General features: G+C 36.2%; 3 protein-coding genes across 3 annotated transcripts; 2 read left to right on the forward strand and 1 right to left on the reverse strand.

The window, feature by feature from the left end:
- The first annotated feature begins 4,350 nt into the window (after positions 1-4,350).
- K441DRAFT_662500 (uncharacterized protein) lies at positions 4,351-5,078 on the forward strand. The gene has a single exon (XM_067649050.1). The coding sequence runs from the start codon at positions 4,647-4,649 to the stop codon at positions 4,947-4,949; it is 303 nt and encodes a 100-aa protein (XP_067502348.1). The 5' UTR covers positions 4,351-4,646; the 3' UTR covers positions 4,950-5,078.
- K441DRAFT_171968 (uncharacterized protein) lies at positions 5,065-6,860 on the reverse strand. The gene is made up of 7 exons (XM_067640322.1): positions 6,493-6,860; positions 6,325-6,438; positions 5,966-6,238; positions 5,685-5,914; positions 5,618-5,635; positions 5,280-5,545; positions 5,065-5,226 (listed from the first exon to the last, which is right to left on the reverse strand). The coding sequence occupies exons 1-7, from the start codon at positions 6,677-6,679 to the stop codon at positions 5,181-5,183; spliced, it is 1,134 nt and encodes a 377-aa protein (XP_067502349.1). The 5' UTR covers positions 6,680-6,860; the 3' UTR covers positions 5,065-5,180.
- A 1,077-nt stretch (positions 6,861-7,937) lies between these two features.
- K441DRAFT_662502 (uncharacterized protein) lies at positions 7,938-9,987 on the forward strand. The gene is made up of 5 exons (XM_067649051.1): positions 7,938-8,251; positions 8,302-8,501; positions 8,551-9,218; positions 9,266-9,642; positions 9,695-9,987. Exons 1-5 carry the CDS (start codon positions 7,991-7,993, stop codon positions 9,737-9,739), a joined length of 1,551 nt encoding a protein of 516 aa, XP_067502350.1. The 5' UTR covers positions 7,938-7,990; the 3' UTR covers positions 9,740-9,987.
- The last annotated feature ends 8,335 nt before the right edge of the window (positions 9,988-18,322 follow it).

Genomic DNA, 18,322 nt, shown 5'->3' on the forward strand with positions numbered 1-18,322 from the left:
TACGGTCCTTAGAGGTGTCCACTAGGTAATTACGGCCATTTTCTCTAAATTAGTCTCGATTTTATCTATACTAATAATAAACCATAGGTACTTAGTATGCTTAATACTAAATTTTAACTCTTTAATATTGGCCTAGAGGCTAGCCTTATAGAGCCATTATAGGACCTTATAGACGTGCTCCTTGTATTCTAACCCATTTTTAAGTAGATTATAATATTATCTAGGTAGGCCGTATAGAAGTTATTAAGGTAGTTAAAGAGTATATTGTTTATATACCGCTAATACATAGCTAGTCCGTTAGTTAGTCTACAAGGAAATACCTTATATTTATACGTTCTATAATAGGTCTAAAATATAGTAAAATCCTTAAACCTGGGGTCTATTCTAATTTAGTAAAAGGCCTAGCAGATATTAAGCTTAGTAAAGATTTTAACTCTACTTATTTAGGCTAAAGTTTTATTAAATAGGGGTAGTGGATAGCGGTCCTTACAGGTTATATTCTTTAGCTTATAATAGTTAATACAGAAGTAGAGTCCTCTGTTTAGCTTTTTAATAAAGAAAATAAGTAAGGTAAAAGGGGCTTAGCTAGGCTTAATAAAGCCCTTATTTAGGTTATTAATAAGGTACTACTTTATAGCCTATAATTCGGCAATAGACTATTAGTAAAGGGGGCTAAAGCTAAGGGTATCTTTCTTACCCTACTTAATCTCAATCTTATAGTTATATAGTTAGTAATGCGGAAGTATATTAGACGCTGCCTTAAAGAATATATCCTTAAATTTCTAGGGTCGATAGGGTAGTTTTTATTCTACTAGTTCCTTATCTATAAGCTCGCTTTTCTTTTCCTTAATTATTTAATTAATTTCGTATAAGCTAGTCGTAAAGGCAATGGTATTAGGCTAAACTAAGTTCTAGTAGAATCCTACGGCACTAATATAGTAGATATTAACTAAGGGGAGGTCTATAGGTTTCTTTACGGATATCTATTAGGCCGTATTTTACAGTATAGAGTTTATAATCATCCTTAGCTTATATTCTATTTTCTATAAGTTATTCTTTCTATCTATTAGTTTAGTATGGCGCCTAATATTTCTAACTTTTCTTTATAGCTATATAGATCTTAAGTCCTTTATAGGGGGCTTAATTTAATTACTACTAACTTCTCAGGTCTCTAGTGCAGGTAGCGTAGTATATATAGTCTAGGGGCGGCGTAGTATATAGATCTATTACGGGTTAAGCTATATATCCTTCTTAAAGGCCTAGTCCCTACGCATAGTATTGGCCTAGTAAATAGTATTAATCTAGGGTTGTATAAGATTATCTATTATAATGCTAATTTCTTTTATAAAGAAAGGGGTTAGGGGTAGGATTTTAGGCTAAATAAGCCGTCTACTTTATACGTTAAGCTGTAAGCCTAAATAGGCCAGCTATTTTCTCTTTAAGATTATATTATAGCTTCCTAGGTCCGTAATAAGAAAGGGGACATTATATTACCTTCGTCTATTAACACGGAGGTAAATCCGCAAGATAGTTATAATAGGTAGCCCTATCCGTCCATTATACTTATAAATAGGAATTAGTTTAGGCAGTTCTTTAATAGGTATATTTAAAAGTTAGTTAGCTTTACAGTATATTAAGTATCTATTAAAGTAAAGGTTAAAACTTAATATCTATTATAGAATAAAGTACAAGAGATAGTGCAGCTCTTTCTACTAACTAGCCGACTTAGATTAATATATAATATATTAATCCCTTTTAACCCTAAAGAGGAGTCTTTTTCTTGGGTTTCTCTTTTTCTAACTTATACTATCCTCCTAAATTAACAAACCCTTATTTCTCTTAGTATTAGTTAGATAGTCCCTTATAATATAACCCTTTTAACTATAAGAGAAGTAAGCGCCTTAATTACTAAGGGCCTATCTTTAGGGGTCGCTATATATAGGCCGAGTATACACTAGACCCGGGGTATGACTAGCCGCGCGGCTAGCTACTAAATTAATAGTAGACTATATGGCGGGTGCTATTAGGAGTTACTAATTATACTAGGGTACTACGGGTTATCCTTATATTGCTTATAGTCTAACTTAAAGGGTTTCTAGCTTTATATTATTTACCGCGTGCCTTAATTTAATAAAGGCCTTAGTTAATAGCTAAGTACTAATCTATAAGTTTCTTTAGCGTCTATATAGTAGTAAAAACCAGTAGTATAGCTTACTATAGGTCTAGGGTAAGCTTATTAAATAGGTTTAGTATTAAATCTTTCTAGAGAATTTAGGCCTAGCTAGCTAGGTATATAAAGTAGGTCTAAAAGGCTAAGAAGGTCTCTATCGTTTTTATACTTAGGCTTTTATAATTAAGCTAGGTATTTTATACTCTAAAGGGGTCCTTATAAATAGAAGATGGTAGACAATTATCTCTTCTCTAAAGAGGAAGGGATTTATTAAATCTTATACGTATCGCAGATATAACTGCGTCTATACATCCCCGCTGGTGCGGCTAAAGATATAGGCTATTTTAGCTTAAGTAGTAGGGAAGTAGTCCGCATTAACTTTAAGCTTATTCTATAATTGCAGCTTCTAATTATTAAATTAGTTACTGTTTTACTATTAAAGGTATTTAAGGGTCCTACCGCTGCTTTGCCGGCTGCTATATTTCTTAGTATAGTGGTATAGTTATTAGGGTAACTTCTAGTAGGATTCTATAGGGGTTCTGGTCTATACGTATTCTAAAAGTCTTATTATTCTTTTCTATTCTTTAAGTTCTAGTAATAGTCTTTAGGTCTACTTCTATATTCTATTCTTATTTATAGTTCTATAGATATATTTAAGTTTCTTCTTAGGAAGAAAAGTAGATAAGCTTTAGATAATATTAGCGACTTAGTTAACTAAGGTATAAGTACAGCAGGGGGGACGCGCAAGCCTATATAATTAGATTATCTATAAACAAGGATCTAAAGCTAAAGAAAGAAAAAAAGACGGAGGGTAGCGCCGCTTGACGTTATATATAATCCTCTAGTCACGTAACGGCAATTGTCTAAAACTGTCTACGATTGTCCGCTATAATCTACCGATATCCACTAGCTACAATCCACTAGTTTCCACTAGCGCCGTAGTATTAATAAGAAGTTAAGTAGGCGACTCCTTAGTAAGGGCAGAGTCCTTAGTTAGAAAAACATCAATTAATTAAAATTAATTAAAATCTAAAGATCTATAGAAGCAGGAGGTCTCCGCACAAAAGTTAACTTAAAGGGAGTATAAGGAAGGAACGACTCTACCAAAGCTTAACGTTGCTACGTTAAGTAGAGCCGTTCTAAACCCTAGTAAATATAATCAGGATTGGGCCCACCTCTCTTATATATTTAGGTGCGATCCGCAGCCTGCAAATAAGTGGATTAACGGGTCGTTGATCTGGAAAGGGACGTCGCAGGAATGTGGTAGCCGCCCGTGCAGTTGGTCGGCGCGCGGGTCTATATCACCACCAAAACGTAGATAAATTAATTCAAGCGATATCGTGATCGAAACAGTAGTATAAAAGCTTTAATTTGGCCTATTTAGAATATATATAAGCTCGTTGTTGATTTTATTATAAATTGATTAAATATCACCTGTATATGGCTCGCTACGTGGGGTGGCTCGCTTCCTGGTCAACTACGTTATTTTATATGTAGAGCAGTCACCTTTTTTTAACGAAATTGATCTACATCCCTACAACAGCTATTATTTTAGAAATACCGCTAAATTAACCCGTAGAAGCAGCTCTATAACCAAGGAAATTTTAGGCCTTATATATGCGCCTATTGCGACATTATTGCGATATCATTGCAATGTCTTGCCGTATCGTCTAAATTTGTATGGGAGCTATATATAATCCTTAACAAAGTTATTAAAGCCACCCACATAAGGTCTAAGACTGTATATAGGCTTAAAATAATTATAAAAGCTAGATCTATTAATAATAGAATTTTAGGCTTTATATTCACCTATTATAATATTATAGCCATTCCCGGGATTCTTAATAACGGATTTTTTTTTTTAATAAAAATGATATTAATTCTGGGGGGTTATAGGCTGGTTTAAACCAGATATTTATAAAATATTAGGTTGTCTCTCTAATCGATTAACTTTTGGTAGTCTTTTAAGTTATTATGGCTAAGTGGTTCAACCGCGAATATAGGGAACATTATAAAAAAAGTCGGAGTTCTTAAGAAACGTTGATGTCTCTCAGACCACATTTTCGATTTTATGTGGAGCGGATATAAAATTATTCCGAATATGTGGTCTGAGCTTGCAGAGGTAATCTGAGCTTGCAGAGGTAAATTGACAAGGCTGTGACATGTCACTCCGGCAGTTACTTTTACCTATGGCTTGAGCACATATCTAAGACACTCTCGTTTTTCGTACGTCAAGTAGATTTCCGGAATTGATTCAGAGTAGCTTTAACGTTCAGAGAGCATGGACCTCGTGGTTTCGGTGATTGGAAGAGGACTATCATCCAATTGAAGCATGCGCGACATAGTTTTGATGCATACAGGTCAGATCAGCACAGGCTAATAAAAGTCTATCCCAGGCCTCAAAGTGATAGAGAATCAAGTCCTAAAGACCGTCCTGCGCATAGGCAGCCCTATCACTAAAACCCTCCGTCCTTCAATGATCTCTTCGACGATTTACGTTACGTCCACAATAACTTCAACTATCGCGCCCTCAGATGTCTCCACAACTCTCTCGTTCTCAATTACCCTTACCATTATCGACCAGACGACGACCACAATAACTACAAACAGTACAAGTGTGGCCCAGAACACTATCAGTACAACTGTAACCTCCTACACTGCATGTGCTACCAACAATATCCTCGGCCCCACGCTCTCCAGTGGCGGAGTCATTGGCAACATCTATCTGAACTCCGCAGGACCAAACTGCAGCGTATTATGTGTACACATTAGGGGGTAGTAGTTATGCGTACGCTGTGAGCAATTGGCCATGTGGTTATCTCTATGATGGTGGTTTGGGATTTTTTTTTAAAATAATGATGTGTAATAACGAGTATCTAGTTCACCTAGAAGGCGGTTGCAATACACTAAGAAGAAGCCAAGTTTAATGTAAAAGTGATAAAAAATTGCTTTGTAATGCAAGGACTTTGCATTCAATCCCAGCCTCATATCTAGCGTTTGGTCTTCTGGTTTAGGGGCTGACGTTGCCGAGGAAGACAACAAGGACTGCACAATATCTACGAATAGGTCAAAATTCGGTGGATCTTAGAAGTACTTCGAGTACACTTACGCGGCAGCGGCAGCAAGGGTCTCGTGTCGTCTAGCTCGTGTGAATAGAGATAGTACTGCCGAAAAAGCGAGTGTAGACACTAGTAAGACGCCTATGCATATAGCATAAGCTCTACCAGTGTTAACGTCATGGATTAAGTGATAGAGTATATAGATTGGAACGACCAGGAGCAATAGAATTATAAGTGCGATCAGCGTGTTTACGAACGCATTAATGCGAGAGCGATCATAATAAACCTCAATACCACGAGATTTCAATTTGGTTTCCTGTGCTCAAAAACAGTGTTAGAAAGCGGCCATTCGATAATAGGGAAGTTGTTGACTAGTGAGCAGCTGTACCTTGGAGCAAAATAGCCACTTTAGACTGATTAGCATTAATAAGACTCATAATTTTAAGATAACGTACTTCAATAAGTTGGCAATGGAGGAATCTCAATAAGCGCTCAATTCCGGTGTCCAGCCAGGCATGTTCTCGCCCTGCCCTCAGAGTAATCATATCCTCTTTGCAATAGATCCACGTTCGTTCATCTTCGACAACCGGCTCCCTATTATAGATGTAGTTCGCAACGCTCTGATAGTCGCTCGCAGCAGGCCGATTAAAAGCCATCAGCGTCTGTGCTGTGGTAAGGATATGAGCTATCTCAATGATTAGATAATATTGAGGACTTGATGAGTGCTCGCTCGTACCGTATTCACAAAATCTCTCCTCAATTGCCTTAAAAAGCTCCCGGCGAGGACCCGCATCTTGTTCTTTTAGATCTCGTGTGATGAGCCTCTTGGATCTGTTTTCCTCATCCTCTTTGTCCATTTCGTCAAGCTTCTCCTCTAATTTCCGCATTTCATCCTGTTTATCTAGCAGTAGCCGGGCCTGTAGGTAGCCGAAGCGTCGGTAAAGCGTGAAGCTTTCATTGCTGTCAAGGAAGGCAGCAAGGTTCGGATATCCTCGGGGGCATTGCTCCACTTTAACGAGTGGTACCTGTCAGTAAGATATACAATCTGTCTATGCGCTTTTTCATAGGCGAACTAATCAGAGCTAGAGCACTTACATTGCCTAACATTAACTGGAACATTATATGAGGGTCGTCGTGGAATGCGTTTTATCAGCTTCGTAAAAGACGGTACGAATGTAAACCACCCTTTCACTCCACATCGTTTTACATCTGTGGGTAAACCATTAGTCTGACAACGGCCATCATTTTCTATAAATCCGCTACCTTTTGTTGGTTCGATTATAGCATTCTTCTCAGATTTTGAGACGAATGATGAAGTTCGAGTTGTCCCTGCAATTTCTGGCACTGCTGTTTTCCCTGTCAAGCTTGGCAACAGCTCCAGGGTCTGAGCACACTCTTTCCCCACCTCACCCTCCTCCATAACTTTCAGGTCATTAGTGGAGTTGTTCATAGTTCAATTGCAATAATTAAAGAGAAAAAATTAAGGTAATGATGATATGTTCATGGTCGTTTGCGCCGGACAGGTTTCCCTCAGCTGTGCTCCTTACTGCGATCTATATACTAACCCCCCATTAGCCTCGTATAGAAGGCTGAGAAATGGTTACAGGGATTGGCTAACGAGTTTGCCTTCCCAATCAGACCTATGACATTTCATATCCGGTCATTCAAACCCCCTCACTTGTTATTACTCAACGAACTCTCAGAAAACCACTGCGGTTCAGTTGTATAGTCTCGTAGGTTGACTTGCAGTCCAGCCTTATCCTCTACTTTGTAAGACCAACGCCCGGTCTCACCGTCTGGTTTACTAGCTGTGATGGTTACCTCTGCCGCAGGCTTTCTAGGCACCTTTAACCAGACTTTATCGTGGATTTCGAATTTTGGTTGTAACTGCGAGCACCATCGAACCGTTAATGCCGAGCAAGACAAATGCTGTACACCGTCGCCTAGAGCTTGGCCAATCCGACCATCACAAATTCGTTCCTCTACTTACATTTACTGCATTACGATCAACAGGAACATACGCACGATAATCAGGTGAACCTTCCGCCTAGCAATGTTAGAATTCGGAAATGTTCTTTGGGATGAAGTTATTTCTAGCCGCCTTACCACGGAATTTTGTGCTCTGGTATCTCCTGATACGCCACGTCCTTCACGCATAGTATCATCCTGACTAGGCATGCTGGTGAACGCAGGTGTGCCTTGAGAGGAGCCTGAGGGGGACCGGTGAACCAGGTGTGGTCACGATCAGGCTGGAAATGCGGCCTTATATGAAGTTTTGGCCTGAGAAGGCTCGCTGGCTTGCGGCTCCAAACCAAGCTATCTCCTGGTTGGCCAGTCGATAATTCATTCTGTAAGTTTTGGGAGGCTAGTAGCTTTCACCGATCATTGATGTGGCTTCATGGTGAGGCGAACAAAGGAGGGCAGATGATCGAGCTGACACACCTTGATCAGCATAACCAATAGCCGGGACATGCCACCCACACTGCAGCACTACCTATCCGGTGGGGCACCAAGACGCCCTCTTCCAATAAAATTGCGTTGGCTTTTTAGCTTCAATGGGGCTGCGCCAGCACGAGAGACCTCCGCCTTCTGAGGCTTCGAAATTCAGCCTTGCCTCCTTCCAAGAACAAGTCTGGCCGCAGCAACACCTTTTAAAGTGAGCGTGTGGTGAGTTACAGTTATTTTGATAAGGCACCCACTTGCCGGGTGGGAGCTGTCGTCAAACCACACTTCTCTTCTACCAGCTCATTATTTCCCTACGATGGTTGCCCGACATCCTTCTCCTCAATTGGCTCAGATCGACACTGATAATCCTCTAGCAGGCCCTGTCTTTGACAGTCCATCAGAATGTGATCTCCCATATACTTCTAAAGCGGAGCGGGATCGGATAGAATTAGAGAAGCTTCAAAAACTGTTTGACATAAACATGCACCATTCGGTTAAGCCAGTATGCCATGACAAGACTCACGTTTTGCTTCTTTCTTGGGAAGCAGCTTGTGATGATTTAAAAACGGAAGACGAGGTACTTTGGCTAGTTGAAACGTGCCAAGAAGGTTTTCTGACAGAACGCAGGTGAATGAACTCGCGTCCGTCTTTAAGGATATTTACAAGTTTGAAGTTAAAAGGGGAATTCTGAAGGAGCAACGTCCACAGAAGCAGGTCAATTTTCATTTAGCAGGCTTCGTAAACGAGCACGACAAAGAGCACGCTCTTCTTATCATATATTATGCTGGCCATGGCTGGTCTGATGGGCAGGAACTTCGGCTCACTCCGTAAGTAATTATAACATCCAACAGCAGCATGGCTCTAACGTTTTAGCAGGAAAACTTCTCATAGCCCAGGCGACGAACCCCACGATCGCGACAGTATTGCCTGGGGAAGTGCTGAAATTAACCTAAGATCGACTGATGCCGACATTTTGGTTATTTTTGATTGCTGTGATGCTGGGGCTTTGTGGAGACAGAACCGATCGCCACGCCGTTGCTTCGAGTTCTTGGGCGCCTGTGAAGAAAACCAAAATACGAGGAAGCCTGGTCCTCAGTCCTTTACCTCAGCCTTGATATGGGCTCTCAAAGAACTAAGGACACGACAGACTTTCCAATCTTCTGAATTACGAAATAAGATTGAGGAGGCACCAAACTTCCCCGATGAACAGCATCCACCGCTTTTCTCACGCTTCGCACCAAGTCCCGAACATATATGGATCGCTCCACATAACTGCACCGATAATCAGGTTCTTGAGCCTCCGAATGGCGAATATCGAGACGCGGGAAACGAATACCTGGATCTCAGGTTCCATTTTCACCATCATCTCAATGAGAGTGATATAATCGCTACAGCTAAAGCTCTCAGTCGCTTGATGAATGACACAGAATATGACATGTCAGCTCGAAGGATCAGTCTTAAACGGAAGTACTCTCTTAAGCAAGAAATCGAAAGCATAGCTCATGAATGGAAACAGCATGCTAAAAAGAGGAGAAGGGCCTCAGGCGGAAGCTCCGTTCTGGTCATGCTAAAAAGAGGAGAAGGGCCTCAGGCGGAAGCTCCGTTCTGGTTCCTAGCCCCCCCAATGGTAGAAAGAAATCAGGACCATCGGGTCAGCAATCGACGCCTCGCATTATCGAGCCAGATCCTAATGAGAAAAATCTCGATAGCAGCACTCTTGTTGCAGCACCAATGAACGTTACAACCACTTGTACCATGGTCATGTACCAAGAGCAACAAACCCCTTACCGAGAACCACTAAGTGGATCAGAAGCTATTCATCCAGCCATGAAATCCGTTATTGAATCAGATAGCGCGCATACAAGCGATATTACCGCAAGAAATGATGGTGTAGCATATCATTTTTGGATGCTCCTTTCACGCACTACTGAGAAGGGTCAGGCTGCCTTGGAATGGGTAAGAGATAAGGTACTTAACACTCAATAGATATTTGTAGGAATGCATCTACTAATCTCCTTAGATTACTCCGAGTACGATAGTATCACTACAGCCCATTAGAACTTAATAGATATAAAAAAAATTCACGACGTGAAGCCTTAAGCTCCTGTTTTCAGCTTATATTTCTATTACCAGCTACTAGATGCGTTTAGTCCATTATTCTCACTTATCTTTTATACATTCTTTTATACACACATATAATCGTACTTAGACTTTTATCTTCTTAAAATAATAATTAAAAGTTTAAATATTTTTAATTGGAAACCTAGGTAGATTAAAGCCTAGTTTAGTAAAGCGTTAATAGATATCTACGCCTATAGTATAACCATCACCTATAATAGGTTATACTTTAAAAATACTATATTAATTTAAGTCTAATTCCTTTATAGAGACCTTTATATTAAGATGTATTTATTATTATATAATAAGTATTATAGATAAAAAAGCCGCTATAGTAGCAAAACATGCCCATTAATTATCTAATAAAAAAATAACTATCTCTAATTAAATCTATGGCATATTATACCCTAAAACTAATATATATAGTATAGCCGGAAAGCCTACGCGATATAGGAGGGTCGTAGTAGACTTAAAGAATGGGCATAGTTAAGGTACGGAGAGTATACTAATACCTATAATGCTAAGGACTACCCTAAGGATAAAGAAGTTAGATATATAAATTATAGTAAAGAATATAAAGTATAGTAGAAGTTAGAGTATAAAACCTACTAGGTATACCTAAAAGCTACTAAGATAAAATAAGCCTAGCTATACTATATAGAAACGTATATAAGGTAAAGAAGATAAGTAGGGTAAATAATAGTAGGTATATAATTATATAATAGAAGAGATTTAGGGTACCTACCTTAGTAGGGGTAATATCTATCTAACTAGTAGTAAAGTGGAGCGTAGGATAGCTATAAGGTAGTATAAATACTACTAGAGACTTATCCTAGTAGAGAATCCTAATTATAGCGGCCTTAAATAAAACGCCCTAAATATAAAGGGAAGACGCCTATAAGTCGCTAGATAAGCTATAAAAGGGTTAATAATAGTATAATATAACTGCGGATACTTAAACTATAGAATAACACACCCTTTATTTAATAGCCTAGACAAAAAAAAACTAGATAATAGCCCTATAGAACTCGTATATAATAAGTAAACCTATAAAATATATTAACTAAAAGGATACTACCTTATATATAAACTAGACCTAGTTACCTATATATATGTCCTAATTTGCTAATATATTAATATATAGGCGTAGAGCTACTATAATATTAGCCCTAATATAGTTAAATTATAAGTAGCTATAAAATAAGGGCTAAATTAGTATAATTAATATTTATAACCTAAGAAATAATAAACTCTAGATAACTACGTAGGGACTACTATAATATACTATTAATATAGTAAAAGGCAAGGTAATAGTCTTAGGGGACTTTAATATACAATATATAGCATAGAAAGGATAGTAGGCTATAGTAAAAGTATAGGTAACGCACCTACTTAATAAACTAAAAACGTAAGGCCTTGCACTAACTACCCTAACTAGTAAACCTATTTAAAAAGAGGGATTTAAAAGAGTATAATTAACTTAGTATTTATATAAGAAGTATTTATAAACCGGCTAGCCTTCTACGGGCTAAAAAATATATAGGTAATTACTATAGACTATATACCTATACGAATAGCCCTTAATATTAACGCCCTAATGTAATAAACTTGCTAGAGATATACTATAAAAAAAACTTAACTAGAAAAAATACTGCTAGGAAATTACTAATAGACTAGTAATAATACTGGAGGTAATACTAGAGGATATTTAAAGGATTATAAGTAACTACTTAAAAGAGTACTACTTAAAAACCTAGCCCTATAAATATACTTAGTATAAATACTTACTAGAGGCAATATAGCTACTTATAGGTATAAGAAGACTAAGGCGATAGTATAGTGTAATAGGTAAGGCCTACTTCTATTAGAGCTATAAGGCCATAAAGGATAGGCTAAAGAAGATAATATAGAAGGAGAGTAGAAATAGCTGGCGTTAATTCCTAAATGAAATTACTTTAAACCCTACTAAACTATATAATTAAAGCCTCTAGTATATATTAAAGTGGTATAGGAGAGCTATAAGGGAAACGCTAAAATATTTTTATTTACCTATACTCCGTTAAATAGAATAAGATTAGTATGTAAATAATAATAAGGGGAAAATAAAAATATTAGTAGAGAGATTCTTTCTAGGCACGTTCTAGGCGGACCTATAGGATATTAGTAGTTAAGACTACCCCTAACCTCTAGAGATAAGCTAAATAGTCTTAATAAAGGAAATAAAAGATACTATATAGAAACTCCCTACTAGTAAAGCGGCTAGGCTAAATAGGATCCTAAATAAGGCAATTAAAGCTATATTAAAAGCTATAGTAATACTATTAGCTAATACTGTAACTATCTGCCTCCATAAAAGTAAGCTGCTAAAATGCTAGAAAGAAATAATTATAGTTGTTTTATAGAGAGTAAATAAAAAGAACTACTCTATCTTAGAAAGCTATTAACTAGTCGCCCTTAAAAATACGTTAGGAAAGCTTCTAAAAAAGATAGTTATAAAATGTATATAAGAAGCTATAGAGGCGTAAGGGCTACTACCATAGACGTATATAGGCGTAAGAAAGAAACAATTAGCTCTCTTAGCCCTCTTAGCCCTCTCTTAATTACTTTAAGCGTTTAGGCGGCGTGGTAAGCACTTAGGCTGCGTAGTATCTATACTAAGCCTAGATATAAGTAGAACCTTTAACTACGTATTATATAAAAGACTTCTATAAATTTAAAAAAAGGGCCTATTAAATTAGACGGTTAAGTTTACCTAAGCCTTCTTTATAAGGTGTACTACTAAAATAGTATTTAAGGGTTATAAGAGCAAAACAGTACTAATACCTATAAGTATCCTAAAGGATTACCCCTATTACTAATCCTATTTCTATTTTTTATATTTAAGCTACTAGAGATATTTAATAATAACTAAGAAGGATTGTTAAAATCGGACTCTATACTTATATAAAGTAATAGCTACAAACCTACTAGTCTTTAGATTTAGCAAAGCCAATATAGAGACGTATATACGGCAGCGCATCGCAGGCGCTGCAACGTAATGGTAATGGGAAAAAAAATTTCTTACTAGGAGGGTAAGTCCTAGCAGAGACTTAAGAATATATTTACTATATCTTAACGTATAAAATCGAGTTATTAAACTACGGCAAATTAGTACCTCCGGCGACCCCTTCCCTTCTATATAGTATAACTACTATACGCGTATTCTATATATACCTTATAGGTAGGCCTATAATAAGCCTCTTATTCCCTATCCTATCTAACTGCCTAGACTTACCAATATAGTATTTTATCTTCCTTTATATCTTTAGGTAGGAATATATATAGGGGACCTAGGTTAGGGCCCTAGGATAAGATACCTAGATCTAGATCTATATTTATCCTACTATTTCTTTAAGGTAGAAATTATACTATAAGTAGGAGGGCCTAGGCAGCGTATATACTAGCGACTATATATTACTTAGTAGTATCTATCTCGGCAACGCATAATACTAAGACCTTCTGCAATATTCGCGAATATTAAACGCAGTTACTACGTGGCTAATTCGCTTTTAATATCGCTAAACTTATTAATATTCATTATATATTTATTATTTATTTATTTAAGAATTATTTTATAACGCTATTACCGCTTATAACCAACTAAGATATTTATACACGTATATAGTAAAACCTCGTTATTACGTTTAGCTCAATGGTAGGGGTTTTAAACATTATATTATAGAGAAACGTTATATTACGAGTTTACTTATTAATCGCTGCAAGGGGCTTAAATAACTCTTCTCTCTATCCATACTATTTAAAGAAGCTTATAATAGTCGTCTACTCTACTTATATAGATCGACGGCCTTAAATTACTCTCTCTACCTTTATAAGAGTTGCAATTAGAGCCTTATTACCCCCTATTACGGAGTAAGTATAAGCGGCGATAATATATAGCGGAGTAGATATTATTAAGCTATGTATATAAACTGTATAATAAGATTAAGACGTTATATAAGGAAAGAAGGTAGGAAAATAGAAAGAAAGGGTACATATTATAGACTTAGTTACTTAGTTAATATATATATAGAGCAGAATAGGATTTAAGTAGTAGTCCTAGCAGAACTTAACAGGATTTAGTAAAACTTAGTAGAACTTAGTAGAATATAGCGGAATATAATAGGTTGCCGTCTAATTGCTATAGATTGCCGTCTTATAGTTAGTCTCTAGTTGCTAAGTTAGTGGAAATAGGTAGATGTGTATAAGGTATTACGGAGGTGTCCCATAATAGTACCCCCCCTTTAAACTCGAGCTTCTGCGAGATAGGGCTATAGTAATTCTAGGTAAAGTTTATAAAAGTCTTTTACAGCTTATATAAGTCCTATAGAGTTAATAGGTTCCCATAAGGGCTTAATAAAGCCTCTCTATTTTATAAGATATATATATTAGCGTTTCCGTTTATTATACTTAATATTATTAATTTTTTTAATAAAGTACTTATTCTTACTATCTACTTTAACTAGTAGGGGAGGGTTTTATATCTGTTTAGGTAGGGCGTCTAATACTAGAGTAGTAGGGTAAAGGACTAACGTATAAAATACGGGGTGGATTTTAACCGTATTAGGGAGCTTTAGTTAGTAGGCGTAAGAGAAAATGTAAGCTTTGCAGAGTGTGGAAATGCATAAACGACTTGATTGTAAATGTAGCTCTAGAGGCTCTATATATATACATGAAGAGGGTAGAAATAATGGGGTAATAGATAGCTGAAACGGGAACGGTGATCTGCAAGCAATATTAATCTGCAAGTCAATATATAGGGTGGCTGTCTTGGAGCCCTCCAGGTGACGATCTCGACACAGTGTCGGTAGTCGGTTACAGAAAACAACCTTCTTAACCTTATAAGGGCCAGCGTTCTTCTAATTAAGCTTCTTAGTAGGTTATTTTATATTTAGATTTCTTATATTTAGCTAGACGAAGTTACTAATTTAGTAGGCTAGTGCTAGGGTTTATTTCTTATTCACTGCAGCTTTGTAAATAGATTGTCAGACGCTGAGCAGGCTGATGGAATAATACATATAATACTCTATAAGGAAGAATCTTAGGGGCTCGAAGACCCCGAGAAGATATCTACACGATGGCCCGCGCGCTATCACGTGACACATCGCTAAGCTTAAAGAGACTGCCTAAGTACCCCCCTACCAACATAGATTAAGCCTATATTATTTTATTAGTAAGGAACTATTACAGTTCCTCTATTTTCTTTACTAATTTATTTGCTTTTATAACTTATAAGGTGTAATAAGTAGGGTAAGGAACATTACTAGGGGGTTTAAAACCCATTTATAGGTACTAGCCATAGTTAGCTAGAAATAGGAAGACCTTTATAGTTTCTAAGATAGAATTATTTATAATAAAATTAGTAAATATTAGCCAGTTAATCTAGTTATCTTATAAGTGTAATATATATATCTAAATATACTATTCTATTTAATTATCCGTTTCTAGGTAATATGCTATAAATAGCAGTACTTTAATACGGAGTTAGATAGTTAGTTTTTTTTAAAATATAGAGATAAACTAGCTGCCTTTATTAGAGATAATTATTTTAGGGAGTCTATAGAGTTTCTATACGTAATCTAGAAATAGTTAGGAAACGGTAGGCGTTAATATATTAGGGTAGGCGATTAAGTGCCTTATCTTAGATAGTTAGTCTATAACTACTGTAATATTTATATAGCCTTTACTTACAGGGAGGTTAATAACAAAGTTAATTAAGATATTCTTCTATCTTTGGTCTAAAACAGGTAGTGGCTTTGAAAGGCCATTGTATATCTTATGTAAAGCTTTAGCTTATTAGCAGATATAGTAGCTAGAGATATACCTTCGTGTTATACTATATATATTCAGCCAGTAGTACTCCTATTAGAGTAGCTTTAGGGTTTTTCCTTAGCCTAGGTGGCTAGCTACTAGTAAATTGTATATATATTTAAGGAGCTTAAGCTTAGGTTTATTATAGTTAGGTATAACTAAGTAGTTTTAGTAGTATAAGCGGTTTTTATAAGCTTTGTATTTACTTAGAGAAATCTTTTTAGAGCGTTTAATACTATCTTATATTAGCTTAAGCGTCTCTTATATAAACTTATTATTTAGGTATTTATTAATTATAATCCGTTTAATTAATTAATCAGTTATTTTAAGGACGTATCCCTTACATAGATAATAACGCTCTATAAAATGCGGCCCGTGCGCACCAACTAAAGAGGTGCATACGTAGGCGGTAAGTCGTTCTGCCGTATTACCAAACCGAAACTCTTAAGTTTTAATGTTTTCCGCGCACGGGCCACAAAATATAGCACCCTATTTGTGCGAGGGATACTATAAGGTCTTTAATAGAAGGGTTAAATAGTTTAGGATAAAGTAGGGTCTAATTTTAGTAAGAGCGCGCTTCTTTTAATGCTGGCACGTCTTATAAGCATTAGGTTAGGGTATTAGGCTTCTAACCTTAAACGCCTAAACGGTACGTAATTAAGAATTAAAAGCGTAATAGATATTCTAACTAGCGGGCCTAATAATAGCTTAGCTGTTTTATGGTTATAACGTACTATAGATTCTTATAGTTGCTAAGAAGCTTAATTAGGAATCTAGTGCCTTTTAGTTTAGGTCGCTATCACTTAAAGCATTTAATAATGGCTAGTAATTCTTTATTATAAATTTTGTAATTATATTTAGTAGGGCTTAGTTATTTTAAAAAGTATACTATATGGTATAATACTCCTTCTTCGTTATATTAAGACAGAATGCCTTTAGTAATATAATTAGATAAGTTAGCTTCTATAACACTTATTTATTCTAGGTTAAAGTATTAGAGTATAGGTATAGTAGTAAATATAACCTTTAGATAAGTAAAGACCTTTTTATGTTCCTTATTAAGGATAAAGGCTTTATCTTTTTAGGTTAGAGCTATAAGGGGTAAAACTAGGGCAGAGAAGTTATTAATAAACTATTAGTAGAAGTTGGTAAATCCTATAAAGGCTCTTACGTCCTTAACGTTCTTAGGTTCTTATTAATTTATAATTACTTTAACCTTCTTTAAGTTTATTTATATACTATATATAAAAATAAGGAGTCTAAGGTATAGGACTTCTATTTTATAGAATTTGCATTTATTTATATCTAATTATAAACTAGCTCTATATAGGGCTTATAAAATAAGGTTAATGTATTTCTAATATTCGGTTAGGTTATTACTATATATTAGGATGTTATTAATATAAGCAGTATAGAAGATATCTAGGTAGGGACGTAAGGTATTATATAAGCTTTATAGTACAAAGAATTAAATAAACGACTTGATTGTAAATGTAGCTCTAAAGTATCTATATATACATGAACAAAGGTAGGTTATAAGTACCCCTTAATCTTATCCTCAATATAGCCGTAATTACCATTTTAGGCTAATTAAGGCGGCTGTAACTATTACGGTCCATAGTAGGTAATATAGCAGTGTCTTTAATGTAGTACTAGTAGTCGGTTACACACCCCCCTAGATTTAATGGTGTAGTTAAAGCTATAGAAAACAAAAATAAAGGTAGAGATTATACCAAAATAGGAAATTTAGATACAATTTAGGAGTAGTAAAAGGATGGGGTGACCGTGACGGATATTGCGAATATCGTAGATATTGCGGATATTGCGAATGGAATCAATTAATCTGATGTCGAATATCTACCAAATTTAATTGCTTTATCTAAGCCTTATGCTTTTAACGGGGTAGGACCTTAGTAAGGCCGTTGGTAGGCATCTTGTCTATCAGGACCCATTAGACGTCAATCTTTTTATCTTGGACTTTCTGTCTAAGCTAGTGCTAATACACGTTAATATGTCGAAGCTTGGTGTCTAGTTTTAGTATATCTTGTCTTAACAGGCGGATAGTCTGCATATTATCGTATAGTAGGGTAAATTCGCGCTCTATATTAAAGCCGATTGCCTTAAAGAATCGTTGCCACTAGATAATCTTAACAGCAGCAGTAAACAGGGAGAGAAGCTCCGCTTTAGTAGTCGAGCGAGTTACTAATTACTATAGGGTTGCTTTCCAATTAATTAGGCCTCCAAATAGGATAAATAGGTATCCTTAAGAGCTCCGTCTAGTCTCCTTATAGTCCGCAAATACTGCATTAGATACTCCGTAAAAGGTAACGTCTTCTTCTTTAGAGTTTCTAAAGTAGATATAAGCTCTAAATACTTCGCTAGAGTATTTAATAGCTATAGATTTTGTTCCAAGACAGTAGGTAATAGCTTAGTTTGCCGCGTCAAGGTATCTTTAATTTGGATTAATAAGGAATTCGGCTAGCTTAAAATGCGTCTTAGTAATATTAGGTCTTCTAAATACGGCGAGGTATATAAGAGACCCTACTTATTGCTAGTAGGCTAGAGTCCTTTAAGGGTTCATCTACTAGTTAGACGGAATCAGTTCTTTAGCAGGAAGTAGTAACTTAGGAAATCTGCCTAGTTAAATATTAAATCGATTAGCTATCTTTTTAATATAGGAATC

Source organism: Cenococcum geophilum (assembly GCF_001692895.1).
Source record: "Cenococcum geophilum 1.58 unplaced genomic scaffold K441scaffold_30, whole genome shotgun sequence".
Taxonomy (NCBI): domain Eukaryota; kingdom Fungi; phylum Ascomycota; class Dothideomycetes; order Gloniales; family Gloniaceae; genus Cenococcum; species Cenococcum geophilum.

Coding starts and splice junctions, on each gene's coding strand:
- K441DRAFT_662500 (XM_067649050.1), top strand. CDS start 4,647: ATGATCTCTTCGACGATTTACGTTACGTCCACAATAACTTCAACTATC.
- K441DRAFT_171968 (XM_067640322.1), bottom strand. CDS start 6,679: ATGAACAACTCCACTAATGACCTGAAAGTTATGGAGGAGGGTGAGGTG. Junction 6,239..6,324: donor TCCAGTTAATGTTAGGCAAT/GTAAGTGCTCTA, acceptor CACTCGTTAAAG/TGGAGCAATGCCCCCGAGGA. Junction 5,227..5,279: donor ACCCTTGCTGCCGCTGCCGC/GTAAGTGTACTC, acceptor ACCTATTCGTAG/ATATTGTGCAGTCCTTGTTG.
- K441DRAFT_662502 (XM_067649051.1), top strand. CDS start 7,991: ATGGTTGCCCGACATCCTTCTCCTCAATTGGCTCAGATCGACACTGAT. Junction 8,252..8,301: donor ATTTAAAAACGGAAGACGAG/GTACTTTGGCTA, acceptor GACAGAACGCAG/GTGAATGAACTCGCGTCCGT. Junction 9,219..9,265: donor AAAGAGGAGAAGGGCCTCAG/GCGGAAGCTCCG, acceptor GAAGGGCCTCAG/GCGGAAGCTCCGTTCTGGTT.